At 41.9% G+C, this 17,915-nt stretch overlaps 1 protein-coding gene and 1 long non-coding RNA gene across 2 annotated transcripts in view; one reads left to right on the plus strand and one right to left on the minus strand.

Annotated features, from left to right (window-relative positions):
- On the minus strand, positions 1-16,347 carry PDK1 (pyruvate dehydrogenase kinase 1). The gene is made up of 11 exons (XM_064162747.1): positions 15,897-16,347; positions 11,178-11,319; positions 9,424-9,495; positions 8,623-8,807; positions 8,266-8,355; positions 7,674-7,751; positions 5,786-5,862; positions 4,978-5,076; positions 3,918-4,028; positions 2,709-2,822; positions 1-2,582 (listed from the first exon to the last, which is right to left on the minus strand). Exons 1-11 carry the CDS (start codon positions 16,012-16,014, stop codon positions 2,442-2,444), a joined length of 1,227 nt encoding a protein of 408 aa, XP_064018817.1. The 5' UTR covers positions 16,015-16,347; the 3' UTR covers positions 1-2,441.
- Positions 13,963-17,915, plus strand: part of LOC135185713 (uncharacterized) — a 26,145-nt gene continuing 22,192 nt past the window's right edge. The window contains exons 1-2 of the long non-coding RNA XR_010306577.1: positions 13,963-14,026; positions 14,499-14,574. This is a non-coding gene — a long non-coding RNA (uncharacterized LOC135185713). The remainder of the gene's footprint in view (positions 14,027-14,498; positions 14,575-17,915) is intronic.

Raw genomic sequence — 17,915 nt, forward strand, 5'->3', positions numbered from 1 at the left:
TTTAAAATCATTTTAATGAATAAATGTAGTGATTCTTTCAAAAAAAATTAACACAAACCAGGATTAATTTTACAGTGCAAGACTGAGCTCATTTGCATACAAAACTATTAATGTCAGCAATCTGATATCTGAGATAGTGATTCACTTCAGCTTAACCAGTGTGCTAGCAATGACTTCAGTACAGTAATGAAAACAGTAAACATAAATATTCTCTTCTGAAGTTCTAATTAAATGAAAAGTAATCAAATATCAGACTTGGAAGTAGAGTTAAACACTATAAACCAAAATACTACTACATTTGTGTTTCCACCACAGTCATTCAGGGTGCCAGGTGATGGCAAGCTGTTCTAGTGAGCAGAATTCAATCTGTAGCTGGCTGAGAACACTGAAGAAGGTTTATCTCAATAATATCTTTGTTAGACTTCCTAGAAAATGAACTGTTAGCCTTTCATCAGAAATATTTCTTGGAGTCCTCCGACATTGCTAAAATCAGGTTAGTTTACCATTTAAAACTCAGCATCTAAACAAGAGTGTTCAACTTCATAGTTGAGTTGTTTTAAAATTCCTTGCTGTGGCTTTCAGCTTTAGTTTAGCAAAAGCAATAGCTGCAAGTATCCTCTGTTAACTGCTATACAGGATGTAGAACTTCTCACATACATGCTTTTGCAGGGTTGAAGAACAGAACTACAGATTCTCTCCAAATGTAGCCATACAGATCGAAAGATAGGCCAGTAACCACCACACCTTTGTGCAAAAGTAAAACGGGGACACCTCAAAGTGCCCACAAGCCTGAATGGAGCAGGTAAATGTACTGTTCTGGTGACAATTACGGTAGAGTAATAATCCTTTAGAGTGTCGTCTCAACTGTGTGTAGACTGTTTGGTAAATCTCTCATTCCACTGTTTTTCAGAACCAGGTTAGGGCAGCTGCAGGTGCTGATCTTTAATCTGGCTCAACTACAACTAGAGTAGCATGACTTCAATTTCTGACATACCAGCTATTCCCTTCACTTATGCTGTCTCACCATCAGCTCTGTGCTGAGCTAGGCAGCTAGCAAACTTTAGACTTATTCTTTCTGAGAGGGATTATGCAAGTCTGCTGCAGTAGAAAATTCATAGAATTACATAAATTAACAGAAAGGGATTAGCTCAGTGTCTTTAACTGCATCCTTCCTGAAATGTTCAGGAAGGTGCAACAATCAATGCTTATGATTTGAACAAAGCTGGAACAACTATTATTAAAAGAAGTTGAATCCATTATTAAATGAAGGACTTTGTACCTGAAATCTAATACTCCTTCCACTCTCTATCTTCCCCAGCATGTTTTGACAGTTCGCCTTTGACTGATACTGTTTACCTTGTTTATGTTAAAGTGTGACTTCCAGCTACTCCATAGATGAGGCCAGAAGCACATTACAAACACAGGTATTTTCAAAAACCTGTTAACCCCACTTTTTCTTAAATACTCCTGAGAAGGTAGTTTCTATTGTCAAAGCAATAAAGTTGCCCTATTATGGGCAAATTTTAAAAAACTGTTTATTAAAATAGTTTCCATTTGGAGCTGTAACCTGACATACCAGAGTCTGAGATCTTACTAGGGCTAGAACATGGATATTGCCTACAGAAATACAAGCAAAGGTAAGACACTGCATCTTTACTGTACACCAGCCAACACTATCTGCTAATTCACAATGACTGGGGCAAGGTAAGTTTTTCACATGTAGTAACTATTCACATTACAGCCACAGAAATATGACCGATACCACATACCTGAGATACATTATACCAGTGGTAGCAGCTAGAACTGATTTTTTTAAGCCCTGCAGACCTAAGTGTAATGTCTACAGCTGTAGAAAACCTTGATGTAGGCAGTATGTGTAGGCAACAGATCTGAGTTTGCAAACTCAGCCTTCAGCATGCTTAGATAAAAAACTCACAAAGTGCTATACATCTGCAAAGGTATTGCAATGAGCTCCTCAATATTTCTTACATGAGTTTCTCATTAGTCTGTAATATGGTATAACAGAGAAATGCTTTGGTGAGCTTTTTCAATAGTTCTTCTATCAAAACAATTCTGTGAGTATCTGAATTAATAAATTTCTCACCAGATGTGACATGGATCACATTGGTCCTTATAAAACCCAAAAACACTGCTCCCTTGACTTAGCTACTGAAAGCAGTCAAAAATAGAAAAAGGGACAAATTTAAGTGTGACCTTCTCACTTTAAAATATAAAAATATTTCGTTTGGGTTTTTTTTTCTCTTGAGTGCTTTGTTTGGTTGCTTTTAATTCCAGAAAAGAGTAGTTAACTTCAAAGTTCTGTTACTCCACTTAAAAATTACTTTCACATATCAGGTGTGGCTCAGCATCTTGGTGTAAAGCAGGTCTTTTGAATTCCCTTTACAGACACCACTTCCTATGCACTGCTGCTGGTGAAAAAGCTATGTACTGCGGAAAGTGGTCATGTCCTTGGGCTCGCTGCTTGGCACGCACCAGTCGTCTGCTTCGTGGTTTGCTTTGTAATGCTTCCAGGCTGCTTTGTTATAGACAGGAAGTCTTTCAATTGATTCTGTTGATAAGGCCTGTAAGTAGAGAAGACTGTAGCTGATGAGTCTTTTTAATCGAAGTTTAGTAACAGAACAAAGTGTTTCATTAGCAGTTAATTGGAGCTGCTGTTAAACTCTAAATGGCAAAGTGTTACATCATACCTTTATGTAAATAACTGCATCTGTACCATAGCCTTCTAAGGAATAGAGTTTCAGGTCTCCTTGGAAGTACTGTGCATACAGCCGTGATATGGGTAAGCCATAACCAAATCCAGCCTGATTGAGAAGAAAAAGTGTGTTTTCCTTAATTGCATTAATCAGTGGTGTCTTCTGTTTTAACTGAACAGGTAGACAAACTAGGCATGACTGACAGTAAGAGAAGGAATTCCAATGTTGACTGTTACACATCATAGACATGGATGACTGTGATTATCAAAAACCTGGTTTATTGCTCCATTAGGCTCACTAGGTAACACTTCCTGTATTATGGTAGCCTCTTCAAAAAGACATGACCTCACTAGAGAAAAACATAGTGAGTCTGCCTTACATCTTGTGAAGCTGCTGATCTTAAGAACATTGAGTAGTTAAGTCAGATACTTTTCATCACCAGTATATAAAGGAGGTCCAGGAAGCAGTATTTATATTTGTAGCCCTGTCTACAGTAGCAGGACCTAGCCTTAAAGTGTTAAGTATATTTTTTTTCATCTATTAAATGTCAGAGGTAACCTCTCAATGAACTAATGAACATCTGCAACACTTCTGGATAGAGATCTGATGTTTAATGAGTTGCACATAGCACACAATGTACATTTAAAAGCCACATTTTGCAAGTTGAGAGGAGAAATTCAGAAAAGCTGTTTAGAGCTTCTTACTGAGAGCACAGGCTTTATTTCTTGTACCTCTATTAAATTCACATGAGGCCAAAGTAAACTCTTCATATGCCCTGTCACACACATGTACCTTCATCCTTGCTGGGGGATGGTATGACTGACTACACAGTACAGTGAAACTATGGACTTGATCCAAAAGCATTGCTCTAATTATTTTTCCTCTTGTTCAATGGCCAAAGGAAGAATTTAGAGTCCTGTCCTGACTACAGCATATGCAGAACAGCCAAGTGTTCTGCTTGAGGCAGCTGATATTTCATAAAGAAAAACAGAATGTTGAACAAGTTTATGTTACTGTTTGTAGTTTAGGATTTTATGCAATTTTCTAGTTATTTTCAGGAAAACATATTTGAATTAAGCTTCAACATTCCAGTGGTGATAGCCACTGCATCTACAAGATCAGCACTTTGGAGCTTTGGCTAAATGGTTTCTTTTATGGCAATTAAACATATCCAAGATGACACAGTAGAAAAGATTTGCATACCAAAGGTGTAGCTCGTGAGGTCTCAACACGTGGACGTGGTGCCGTTGAATACATATAGTTGAATAGCCTATCAATTTTCCTCATGGGAACACCACCACCACGATCACTCATCTACAACAAGAAGAAACATGTAGCATTGTGCCTCTGAATACATTTTTATGGAAGACAGCTTCTTCTCAAACAACGACCCAAAGTTCAAGCTAAACATACTATAAAGCTGCCCCTATTACATTCTGGGTTTTCTTAAAGTCTCATCTTCGTTACAGCAGCGATCAGAGAGAGTAATCCTTCTCTTTCATCCCTTACCCAAACCATTTAAGTAATTTACTACCCTAAGAAGCATTTGTAAGGTCTCAGAAGCAAAAACATTCTACTTAAATTGTGCACTCCTTTTATCTTGTTCCAGTTTTGTTTGAGGTCAGTATCAATACCTTTGCACAAAGGCCAGGTTTCCTGTATGTTTATCTTGCAGAAATACTACCAGTTAAATGTGCTCTATTAAAACTAATTACTGAAGGACTAGCAAGAATTGGTTTACTATGTTTTAGTTGATGCAGACCTTACAAAAAAGCCAGTGCTTGCAGTTGGTCTGTGAAAAGCAACATGGGTGTTTTACAGAAAAAGAAGAAATTACTCTGCAAACTGTACTTCAAGGAGGTTTACTTTGCAGGGAATATATAATGCTTATTTCCCTTTTTTTTGTCTTCCTTTCAATTGTTTCACACCTGTATAGCTCTGCCATTGCCCCACACAAAATGCTGATACCACAACTGTATAAAGATGCCAGATCATTTTTAGGCATGGTTGCTTATAAGCTAGACAAGATACAAGCATGACAATAGCACAGAATTCTGTTGCAGTCTTCAGAGCGACCTCTTCATCTATTTCCTACCGGCATAGTATGTGAAATTCCATAATGGTCTTGTTACTTACATACTTTCATCATCTCATACAATCTATTGTTGGAATCAGATCACCCCCAACAGTGAGTAATATGCTGCCAATAACAGGGGAAAAAATACTACTCAAAATAACCTTCAAAAAATCAAAAAGTGTGTACCTTCACAGTTAAGTCCTCATTTCCCAGTGTGACATGCACATGAATTGGAGGATAAATGCATCGATCAGCATTGTGTTCCATGGTGGCTCTCATAGCATTCTGCAATTTTCAAGCACAACTTAAATCCTGTTCTTTTCACTCCATATATAATCATCAATTTAGGAAAGCTACTATTATCCTATTTTTTCAGAAACAGGACAACTGTATGTATTTTTAGCATAGTTTTTTTAACAGTTCTGGTTTATTCTGTATCAGTATTTATATAGTTTACTTAGTTTACTATACTGTAGCTTATTATTAAAATATTCAGGTTTTTAGAACAAACAACTGAATATGTTAACATAAAGTTTTAGTTACAGAGTTCTTTATAATGCATAGTGCACACAATATAACATAGAGATCAAGAAAATTCTAGGATTGAACTGCTTGAGGAAAGCTCTGAAGGAACTGTTATACCTTATACCAGATTTTAAGATGTTGCAAAAATTGTTTATTCTCTCTTAATTTATTTTAGTTAATGTCTTTATACCTTTTAAGGGTTTTTTTTGACAGAGCTGTCTACTCCCAAGATGTCAGATGTATTCAGTGTGTAGACAAAGGTGACAGATTTTCTAAAGCTGATCATTTTGTATGCAGTTACTGTTTGTCTAAACAACACAATTTAGGTATCTTCCTGCAGTCAAACAGCAAGGGGCTTGCACTTGCAAAACCACACTGCTACGTAAAACTGCTTCAAAAAAGTCAACCAAACACAATCTCACTAAACGAAGTGTATAAAAAAACCTGTATAAGGGTTAAGTGCACAGACCTTGAAAAGTTCAAAAACCATGTGATAGAGATGTGATGGCACATACACGACATGCATGGGCTGTCCTGGTGATTTATCTGGAGAAATGAGAGTATAAATAAATAGATGGCAAAGTAGGTTACCTTTTTATTCACTCCCCCAGTAATTCAAAATATGTATTTGCATCACTGACAGAATTTACAAGAGAAGAAAAAGTTTGAAAAGTTGTACATTAATCAAGTCACACTCAAGATTTTCTAATGTGCTTGCTGCTTTAGAAATTAAAACTAACTCTCTGTGGCACCACTTTTTAGGGCATAAAGCAATTGCGTTCTGATATCTATGAGGAGGTCATAATGAAGATAAGTCAGGCACTTCAGGTGGTGGGACACCAAAAAACAGTGAGTTTGTGATAAAATAACAAAAGATTCAGACTTGATAGAGAGAAAAACTTTTTCACTATGACTGATAAGCACTGAAGCAGGTTGCCCATAGATGCTATATAATCATGATCCTTAGAGGATTTGTAAGGCCAAACTGGATGAAATCCTGCGTAACCTGGTCTGGCTGGCTGTGCTTCAAACAGGCAATCAGGCTAGAAACTTCCTGAGGTCCCTTCCAAGCCAAATTAACTACATGATCCTATAATGCACCAAATAGTAACTACAGCACAACTTACAGGATTCATTTAGATAAAAGATGATTTCTAAGAAAAGCCTTTCACAAAAAAAAATGCATTATTATGTATAATATATATACACATATATGTATTATATATTATGTATATATTATCTATTAAATGGTTTTCAGTCTATTTTTAAAGAGTAAATCCTAGAAAATATATAATGACAACATGTTCGTTATATAAATATTAAGGAAAGGTTGCTCCAAAAATGCTGCTGGCTCTTAACATTCTTTCAGTTGAACAAATCAATACTTTCTCACCAGTCTCTGTTAGTGACCAGTGCCCTATGAACACAAAAGGTGAAGACTACTGATGTCAGAAGACCTAGAACAATTTGTGTGCAAAGCAAGAAAATGGAGACAGGAATCATGCTTTGAAATATATCAGGTACTGATCTTCAAGTTAACTACTTTCTGCTATGCTTCCAGCCCTGGATCCCATGCCTAAGGCTGGGGCAAGGAATGTGCATTTTTCATGGATCAGGTTTAACTCATCTTCACAACTGATTGGGTAAAAGGTCACTCCTTTTGTAAAAACTGAACAACCATTAAATGATCCCTCAGCATAGAGAATTATCTAGTGCAACAGATGGCTCCCTACAAACGTGTTTAGCAGCATGCTCCAAAGATGAAGATCCTAGATACAGAACTTCCAGTTTAGTACAGTAGAAAGGGTAGACCTGGAATGAAAGGCGACACTTTCTTTGCCCTTTTCTTGGCACAGGCCAAGTTACTTTGGCTTTCACAATTACTGGTAGGACCAATTTTGACTGCTTGCTTTTGTAGGTCAGTCTGACTTTAGCCTCTTATGTTACAAACTAAACTTCAAGCCCCTTGATACTTTGCTCCAGCCATCACTTTCATTTTGAAGACGGTGTGATGACAGCATGGTATTGAAAATCAGCAGCAGATTCAACTCAGCCCAAACAAATGGACAGCGTTGGGTGAAGACATACAAAGAACCTTAGAGAGATTAGATCTGCTAAATCAACGTCTGTAGTGTCAAAAAAACTCTACTACTAATTTCAGTTTTCTAGTTAGAGGTAGAACAGAGAAAGCCAGATGTTAAAAAAAAAAGCCAAGCAAAATACCTCTACCTATTTACAACAGTAGACACAAAGAACACATTAACTACATGAAAAGCTGAAGAAAACATTTCAGTAGCATCTACTTTAGAAGACACCATCACTACATTCAAGCAGCACTTCATCCCATATTCACTTACTGTTCATCTCTTCAAGGATGAGTTCTGGAGAGCTCATGTAATATAAATCACAAAGGCTCTTGGCACTTTCATAGCCATCTGTAATAGAAACAGAGATTAATTTCCTCCTCCACCTTATTTTTTTTCTCTTTTATAGTTTGCCAAAAAGAAAAACAAGAATTTGAAATGCTGTGTGCTGTCAGGAAGATTTTGTATTTTCTGACAACAGCTGGGTTTATAGGGGAGAGTGACAAAACTGTTACACTTTAAACAAAAGTTCTGCTCCAGGTAGGAAAGAACTAATCAATACAGGAGTATCAAGAAGGGCATTGCCTCTCAGAATAGAACAGAATCATCCAGGTTGGAAGAGACCTCCAAGATCATCCAGTCCAAACCTATCCCCCAGCCCTATCCAGTCAACTAGACCATGGCACTAAGTGCCTCATCCAGTCTTTTCTTGAACACCTCCAGGGACGGTGACTCCACCACCTCCCTGGGCAGCCCATTCCAATGGGAAATCACTCTCTCTGTGAAGAACTTCCTCCTAACATCCATTATGGATATTCATATAAGTTTCCAGGATTCTTGTTCTTATCTGATGAATTGAGTTTACCTCTAATAACCTCAACAACATTGCAGGTAGGATCAATGCTTCCGATGTGTTTTGGATGAGCCGGGTTAATTTTCCCACCAAACAGTAAAGCTGCCAAGAGAATACAGCATTAGTCAGCAACCAATATAACTGTATAAGTTTAGTTAGTTTCTTCTTTTTTGCTAAACAGGAATTTGTAGGTAAGCTGTAATTCCAATCTTCACCACACCTGAAATCCTCCAACTAATAAATGCTTTGAGAACTGCATTTAGATTTAGTTTACAGCTGAACAAGACAAGTAGTGTACTCCTAAGAAGCATTTAAGTATGTTGACATAGTACAGGTATCATTTCCCCTCCTTGCACCAATGGCACTTACAGTGTTGATTGAGCAGCATCCTAATTGAAATGCGACTCATGTAGAAACGGTCTAAAAAGTACTGCACGTTCTGTGAGGTCACTGGATCAATGCCAAAGCTTTCCTTGTACTCTATCACTCCTTGAGCCATCGTGGGGATGACATCATTGTGTCGATTCCGGATTTTTATCACAGTGTCTGTAAAACTAGAATTAATGCCTTGTTAGTATGTTGCTTCCAAGGGAATTTAATCCTCTGGAACACAGCCTACAAAAAAGACCATAAGATACAGAAATATCACAGGTCTGCCTATGGCAGAAAGAATACAGGTCAGTCTTCACAGCCTGTTTCAAGTAACTACCATTGAAAGGATCAGCAATCAACCATTCATGATTATTTGTGAACTATATTATTATCTGTAATTATTATCTGTAGACTATATTATTACTGCCACGAAAAAGACAAAACTGCAAACCATCTTCATGTAGATCATTCTACACCTGTCAGACAGCAGTTATGGTCACCCAACAATGACAAAGCCTACTTTACAGGTGAGATGTTGCACACATCAGTTCCAACATTAAAAGTAAGGAATTGGTAAACATTTGGTTAACACATTCATGGCTTCTTCAGTCCTGACCAGAATAATAAGGCATAAAAGTGCTTTGTTCCACATTTTTAATGTACCCTCCTGGGGACAGAGGGTGATGTTACTACAATTCTTGTGTAAAGGTTGGAGAGAGATGACTTTTTTTTCTTCAAGTGTCATATTCTTGCCAGCCCTTCTAGACAATATTAACACACATGACAGCAAATCCTTACCTATGAATAGCCTTTGAATCTTCTGAGCTTTTGTCCTTAAAGTCAAGGATTTCCTGAAGACTTTGAACATACCTTTGAAAAAAAAAGAAGCATGATAAGGACCAATTTCAGCATGCCTCCCCAGGTTCCTTTGGCAAGTAATTTATGGTCTTCTGAGGTTGCCTGTTTCCAAATCATTGGATTTGATGTATTTCATTGACCTATCCTCTGTGAATTTTGTTAGGTCCTTTTGAATATATTCATGATGTTTTCTTCCAAAATTTCCAGTGCAATGAATTCCACAATTTAATTAGAATGCATAAAAGATCTTGTGTTTCAAACTCAGTAGGTGATCACTTATTTGCAGCCCCCAGCAAGTTCCTGTCAATAGAAAATCTTCCCAGGTTGTTTGTGATTTAAGTATTTCTGCCATCTCTTTCCTTAGATATGTATCTTCCAAGCTGAAGAATTCTATTTGGTTTCTCCTCATGCAGAAATTGTTTCAACCCCCTGATTATCCCTCTTGGTCTTTTCTGCTCAGGATACAGTGGCTAGAACTGCATGCAATTCAGAACAATAATGGGCTGCCACGGTGGCACGATTACACTCCTCTGTTACTTTGTTTGTAACACTATTTATCTTCTTGCCTATCAGCTGATATATTCAGAACAATATTCCTGGCAGAATTGAAACTTTCTGTTGTAAATAAGCATACAGGGAAAGGAGCTTCCTCTCTGTGCCTTTGTCCAGATGGAGTTAATTTCCCATTTGATCAATGTCATTTAGTATCATGAGAATTTAAGCATTTGTATTTCATTAAGAACCTCCATCTTCATTGATAGCTTTGATTTTTTTAATTCAGTCATCTAATCAATCCCACTGAGTCGCTGGCAAACTTTCTGTTCTCTTCACTGTAAAAACCTTTCCAGCAGTCCAGCACTTTGATCTTACAGAATTTTACATATTACCTGAGAATAAATTTCATTTTTCAAAGGATGTCTTTTTTATTTTAATAGCCTTCTCCTGCTGTTTCACATATTTTGGCTATGAGACCTCTTTCTTTGTCTTTTCTATGTCTTTACTCTTAATCTGCAATAACCTTTTAAATGGTTTCTGATATCTTTTGTAAGCATTTTGCCTGCTTCTTTGGTTTCTTCATCTAGTCTTCATTTTAGTTAAGTCCCCTATTAAACACTTTCTGGTGGATTTCTGAGTTTAGTGAATTCTCATACATTAAGTCTGAGATACTGAATGATTTTTAATTCCCTTGTTGATTCTATTAATTGTTCCTAATGTTTTTTTAACCTAAATCTGTAAATTTAGTTTCCAATTTATGTCATAATGGGATATATACAAAAAAGATGGGGAAGGACTTTTCAGGATATCAGGGAGTGACAGGACGAGGGGGCATGGAGCGAAGCTGGAGGTGGGTAGGTTCAGACTGGATGTGAGGAGGAAGTTCTTCAGCATGAGAGTGGTGAGAGCCCAGGGAGGTGGTTGAGGCCCCATCCCTGGAGGTGTTTAAAGCCAGGCTGGATGAGGCTGTGGGCAGCCTGCTCTAGGGTAGGGTGTCCCTGCCCATGGCAGGAGAGTTGGAACCAGATGATCCTTGTGTTCCCTTCCAACCCTGACTGATTCTATGATACAGTCATTCTAAATAAGTGATGGTCTTGTAACAAGCACATGAAATGTTTTTGCTGTAGAAGAGAATTAGTTCCTTTGACTTCTGCGTATGCAGGTCACCCTTTAAAGGTATGAAATTACATTGTTCTTACCAGCTCTGCACCAGTTGAACTGAAGGTGTTCTTAGGAGGTTATCTGGCAGCAGGCTTATTTCCTTCATTATGTTTGCCAGTCTCACAGGCAATTCTTGTCGCAGAAACATAAACGAAGTCTTTTCACAAGCATTTTCAGACCCTAAATCCAAAATAAATACATGACAACATCAGAATAAAGTCAACACTCATTGCAGAGAGCTACACAAATGCTTATTCAGTAAGAGCTCTGTGGTTTCATTTTAAAGTTGACTCCACTGGTCTGGCAAGCCAATGTTTCCTCCACAGCCCATTTATATTTCAGAATGTAAACTACAGAAACCTCCCAGCCCTCTCACAGTGGCAAAAATCAACATACAGAGAGTAACTAGTGCAATAGCTGCAGACCTGTACTATTTAGCTTTAAATATCACTTCAGTCCATGTAACTTGTTCACTTTATTTGCAGCGAACGTTGACTGCAGCTAGCATTGATCAAACCATCTGCAATTCTCAATATAGAATCACAGAATGGTTTAGGTTGGAAGGGACTTCAAGGATCATCCAGTTCCAACCCCCTGCCATAGGCAGAGACACCTCCCACTAGAACAGGCTGCTGAAGGCCTCATCCAACCTGGCCTTGAACACCTCCAGGAAGGGAGCAATCATAACCTCCCTGGGCAACCTGTTCCAGTACCTCACCACCCTCACTGTAAGGAACCCTTTCCTAACATCTAGTTTAAATCTGCCCTCCTCAAGTTTAACCCATTACCCCTCATCCTGGCATTACAAGACCTTGCAAATAGTCCCCCCCAGCCTTCCTGTAGATCCCTTTCAGATCCTGGAAGGCTACTATAAGATCTCCTTGAAGCCTTCTCTTCTCCAGGCTGAAGAGCCCCAACTCTTGCAGCCTGTCCTCATAGCAGAGCTACTCCAGCCCTCTGAGCATCTTTGTGGACTCGCTCCAATAGTTCCATGTCCTTCCTGCGTTGGGGGCTCCAGAACTGCACACAGTACTCCAGGTGGGGTCTGACAAGAGCAGAGTAAAGGGGGAGAATCCCCTCACTTGCACTGCTGGCCACACTGCTCTAGATGCAGCCCAGCACACAGTTGCTGTCTGGGCTGCATATGCACACTGCTGGCTCATGTTGAGCTTTTCATCAACCCAGACCCCCAGGTCCTTTTCCTCAGGGCTGCTCTCAGCCATTCACCACCCAGCCTGTATCTGTGCCTGGGATTGCGCTGACCCGGTGCAGGACCTTACACTTTGCCCTGTTAAATGACATGAGGTAGGCCTGGGCCCACCTCTCCAGCCTGTCTGGGTCCCTTTGGATGGATCCCTGCCCTCTAGCAAGTCGGCTGTGCCACACAGGTTGGTGTCATCTGCAAACCTGCTGAGGGTGCACTTGATCCCTTTGTGCGTATTGCTGCCAAAGATGTTACACAGCACTGGTGGCAGCACTGACCCCTGAGGGACACCACTTGGCACTGGTCTCTGGGTGGACATCGTGCCACTGATCACCACACTCTGCGTGAGACCCTGCAGCCAATTCCTTATCCAGCAGTGCTCCACCCATCAAGTCTGTGTTTTTCCAGTAGGACAGCTACTGGGCATAGTCATTAAATAGTAGTTCTTCCACACATTTAATTCTTAAAAACGTTTTAAAAGCTAGAAGCTAAATTGCTGCACCTGTTGATAACTGACCTATCCTTTTATAAGAACATGTATCACCTGTGTGGGTGGCAACTGAATGTGGCTATTAAGACCAAGACCTAAAATTACTTCCATAACACTTACTTTATTAGGTGAGAAAGAGCCAAGTCAGGAAGAGGTCAAGAAGTGCTGTACTTTACTCTCAGATGGACTTTTTTCTAGACTCCATGAGTGCCAGATAAACAGCACCTGAACTTACTAACCTGTTATCTGCTGCAGTGAAGTGCATACATCAAGCCTGGTGTTTCACAACAGGTAACGACAAAAAACTAACTCAGGTGTTTCTGTCTGGTTCATTCCTTCTATTTGGAAAGGAGGAGTTGGGGAAGAAGATTAATGGAAGAAACATGGAAAAAGAAAAAGCTATGAGTGTCTTAAACTGGAACAATCTTCACCAAATTGAATTTAATGAATGTATGTCATAAATTACTCTAAAGAGAAAATGTCAATTAATGTAATACAAAAAGTGAGTAGCTTACAAAAAATTCCTCCTCAGTGAGACTTAGCAGTGTCACACATTGTCTAGATGTGGCCTCTGCCCAGAAACACTTCATGCTTCTCCCTAGTTGTACTGTGTTTCAGGCAAGACTGTTACTGGCCTTTCTCTTGGGTAAAATTCTACATACCAGTCAGATTGAAGATGCTGAAGAACATCTCTCTTATGAGGAGAGATTAAGGGAGCTGGGGCTCTTCAGCTTGGAGTAAACTGAGAGGTGACCTCATCAGTGTTTCTAAATATGTCAAGGGTGAGTGCCAGGAGGATGGAGCCAAGCTCTGCTCGGTGATGCCCGATAACAGGACAAGGGGCAATGGCTGGAAGCTGAGGCATAGGAAGCTTCATGTAAACACCGGGAGGATCTTTTTCACTGTGAGGGTGACAGAACACTGGAACAGGCTGCTCAGGGGGCTTGTGGAGTTTCCCTCTCTAGAGATATTCAAAACCCACCTGGACATGTTCCTGTGTGATCTGGTACAGGAGATAGGCTCTGGCAGAGGGATTGGACTGGATGATCTTTTGAGGTATCTTCCAGCCCCTGACATTCTGTGATTCTATGATATCAGAATACTGCAATAACCTAATGCCTCATACACTCAGCAGGTGACATCCCACAAATTATCTTTGCCATCCTGGGTCAAGCACGGAAGACAGCCTTAGGGTAAGCAAGACTTCAACGAATAAGCAAATGCATTTGTTCCCCTGTGCAGCTATGGTCTATCTGGGCTCCTACAGAAAATACTTGCACTTATAACCCAAGGTATGACTGACATATGATCCAAGCCTAAGTTGACTTATGAATGGTTTCATTTGATAGATTGAAGCCTGGAGGAACTAGAAGGATTTTTTTAAAGTTAGCACTACCAGATTGTATGATTTCCTCATTGACTACTCTCACTCTAGCAAAAGGAGTCCAAAAAAATCCCCAATGAAAACAATATCAGATTACAATGACTACAGAATGGCTTGCTGACCATACTGTCTCAGTGCTGCAATCCTTTTTTATCTCCTTTTTTTTTTTTTGGGGGGGGGGAAACTTTGTTACTATTTATAACTGCCTGTCATTAAATCCTTAAACAAAAAAGGGGGGGAAATGCTAAAAGTTTTCAATATTATCTTTACCTTATGCTCAGGTACCAATGGCAGAAAAGTAACCTGATTTTTGGCATGACAAAATACCATGACTTGAAAATTACCACCGATTTTAAGGTAAGCAGTATTTTATTGCTATTATAATGCTAAAATATCACAGATCAAAATTAACTCTAAACTGCAAGATTCTTTGCTTGAAAGTATGGTGGAGTTACTGTACAAACGTGGAGATTTAAATACTGGACACGTTTTACTGCACTGTACAAAACACTGAATTGATGGGGACAGTCAGCAGAAACGTTGTTGTAAGCCTTCCTACTTGAAATCTGGGGGTCTATGATTAGTTCAGTTACATTTTAGTTACAAAAAGGTAAAAAACAACACTAACAACTAAGCTACTAACTAAACAACACTAACTAACACCAACATTAACTAGTTAGATGTTTACATATGACATTTATGTAAGTATGTATGCATATATGTTCCTCAGGTACAGAGTGTATTGTATGGCTGCATCCCCAGCCCTTGGAGTGGGCTGCCCAGGGAGGTGGTGGAGGCACCGTCCCTGGAGGTGCTCAAGCAAAGCCTGGCTGAGGCACTTAGTGCCATGGTCTAGTTGACTGGATAGGGCTGGGTGCTAGGTTGGACTGGATGATCTTGGAGATCTCTTCCAACCTGGTTGATTCTGTGATTCTCAGAGGGTCGGAGACTTTTCTCTGCATAATCTTTCCTCTGAAGCAGAACAGAACAATTCCTTTGAACGTGGAGCATTAGGAGTGGTTTCAGTATAAGACTGAGTATCCTATACTGTTTACTCGTTTTCAAGGCCAGATGCCCAGTCTTCCAGGATGGTTCATGTTGTTTGCAACCTACTCTATCACACCCGTCCCAAAACACCACCTGGGCAAGGTGTTTCTGTAGGGCACTGGCATGTGACCGAGGCCAAGTGCCAGCAGAGGTTAAACCTCTCTCGCTTTTTCTACACTTTTAAACGCTGCACGCTGCTAGCTTGCAAAAGGCTTAGCGAATCTCTCCCGAGCCACGGCCCCGCTTGCCCTGTCCCCACGCTCTCCCCAGTACAAGTTCTGCAGAAAGGAGGGGGGGGGGGGGGGGGAAGGCAGCTACTTTCGTGGCGATTTGAGATGGATTTCAAGCCCTGCCCCAGTTCCCAGGGAAGAAGCCAACTGGGCTCACTTCTCCTGGAAGGAAGCAGAGCCTTTTTCTGCCAGAAATGCCAGCACTGAGGAGCGTTAAGCCACGGCAGGGGAAGGCGGCAGCGCCGGCGCGGGGGGAGGGGAGGAGGGTGCTGTTTGCGCCCGCGCCGGAGCCGTCCCGCCCCGCTCCTCACGAGCACCTGCGGGCGGCGTGGCGCAGCGGCCGGGGCGGTGTGGTGCAGCGGCCGGGGCGGCGGGCAGTGGGGCGGCCCGGCGGGTACTCACCGAAGTCCAAAAACTGCTTCATGGAGAGCGGAGAGGGCGAGAAGCGCGAGTAGAAGTCCACCTGCTGCGGGATGCTGCCCGGGGAGGCGCCGCGCAGCAGCGCTCGCAGCAGCCTCATGGTGCAGGTCTCGGTTGCCCCTCAGCTCGGCTCAGCCCAACCCGGCCGCCATTTCCCGCCACGCCAGCTCCCCCGGCCCCAGCTGAAGCAGCGGCCTCCTCCGCCGCGCAGCCAGGAGGAGGTGCCCGAAAAGGCGCCTGTCTCCTCCCCGCCCAGCCCCACGCAGCGGCGGCGGGGCGGAGGAGAAGGCGGCTCCGAGGGAGCTGGCGTGGGGCGGGGGGCGGCACTCGCGCAGACACGTTGCCGGGTCGCAGCCTGCGGGGCGGTGTGGCCGCCCCTCTTCTTCGGTTGTCCGCTGGAGAAGTCCCTGCTCGCTTCCCTGAGGAGCCCGGCGTCGGACAGGTACTGTGGTGTTACTCCTGGGGGCGAGTGCCGTGCCAGCGAAGGGCTGCGGTGTGCTCTTCACCCTCAGGGCGGGAAGCCATGAGAGGGCTGGAGGCAGCACCGTGGGTGTGAGGGGATGAGCAACAGTGACCAGGGCCGCAGAGTCTCTGCGAAAGGTGGTGTGTGCCCTCGCATAGCGAGACTGAAAGGCGCCCACGCGTCAGTGTCGACACTGTCGTGGGAGGATTATCTGCGAGGTTGGCCACTTCGGTAAACTGCGAGTGGGGAAGGTAGGCGGTGGTGCCGCGCTCGGCGGTGTTGCTGTTTGTCTGGGCCCGGCGGGTGGGAGCCCACGGGCGGCGTATAGAAAGAACTTCGGTCATAGTGGGACTCGGCTCCCGACTTGGGTCACCTGCGAGGCTGAAGCGGGAATTAGCAGAAACCTACACGGGCACAGACAACGTGAGGGCAAAGCCACACCTGGGGCGTGTTGCCTGTGTGTCTTGAGTGGTGCACCTGTGTCTGCTGAGCTGCCTGGCGGTGCGGGAAGGGCCTCCTCCAGCCCTTCGCGCCTTGCGCTGGGCTACGGCGTGCGAAGCAAAACCAGGGCAGGGTTAGCTTAGCTTCAGCTGTCTGCGAGAAGACAAAAAGGGACAGAGGAAAAGTAGGGTTTCTGCCTCCACGTATATACTCCCGGTTAACAACACAGTGCATGGCTCTTGGTTAAGAGGTGCTTGGACTGTATGTCACCCTAAATCGCTGTACCAGCAGTTAGGGTATTATGAGGTACCAAGTAAGAGTATTTTGTGTTTCTGCCAACTCGGGTAAAAAGACTAACCAAAAAGGCAGTTAAGAGCGATTATAAGCATTTCTGATAAATTATGGGAGTGCAGCTATTGAATCCTGTAACTCAAATTTGTATATAGTACCAGAGTGGATCTGGCCATGTAAATTTGCAGCTTTTATTGTGAATACTATTAGTTGTCCTATAAATATATTTAATGGAACCAACTCTTAGATATTGCTTGGTTCACTTTAAATGTGCCTTGTGCCTGTGACTTGTCCGTGACCTGATAGTGGGGATGGCCTTTGCTAGAGCAGGAATTGTTCTGCTATTTCTGTCACGTTAATCTCTTTGGTGATTTGTTGGATTGCTTGCAGCGTCCTATTAGAGATGAAGATACTATAATGAATTAAGGGCTTTTTTTTGGTTCGTTTGGATGTTGAGATGAAATACAGAAACACCTAACTCAGTCTGCCTCCAGGTGCAATTTTCTGAGTAGTTAACTACACCAATAACATGTAACAGCAAAGTAATAGTTTAGGATTAGACTGCTTCATCTGGTTTGTAATCAGGTGCACCTCTGCCTTGTGCCAAAACATGGATGGCCTGTTCTGTGCTGGCCAGAGCTCTGGCTTGTCTGTCCCTGCTAGTCTTTTACAAGGGCAGATTACAAACAGGTTTTGCTTTATTGCTGTTTGTAGGCCATCCTGCGTTAGCTCATGCTAATCAAGTTTGAAATAGTTTGGCACTCCTACTTATGAATTGCTATGCTTAAAGCCCTTTTATGATGGCC

Source organism: Pogoniulus pusillus, chromosome 2 (assembly GCF_015220805.1).
Source record: "Pogoniulus pusillus isolate bPogPus1 chromosome 2, bPogPus1.pri, whole genome shotgun sequence".
Taxonomy (NCBI): Eukaryota; Metazoa; Chordata; class Aves; order Piciformes; family Lybiidae; genus Pogoniulus; species Pogoniulus pusillus.

Excerpts from the sequence above, each read along its gene's own strand:
- PDK1 (XM_064162747.1), bottom strand. The coding sequence starts at position 16,014 with ATGAGGCTGCTGCGAGCGCTGCTGCGCGGCGCCTCCCCGGGCAGCATC. Across the intron at positions 8,808-9,423 it reads GATTCAAAGGCTATTCATAG|TTTTACAGACACTGTGATAA; the intron begins GTAAGGATTTGC and ends CATTAATTCTAG. Across the intron at positions 5,863-7,673 it reads CATCCTTGAAGAGATGAACA|ATAAATCACCAGGACAGCCC; the intron begins GTAAGTGAATAT and ends TCATTTCTCCAG.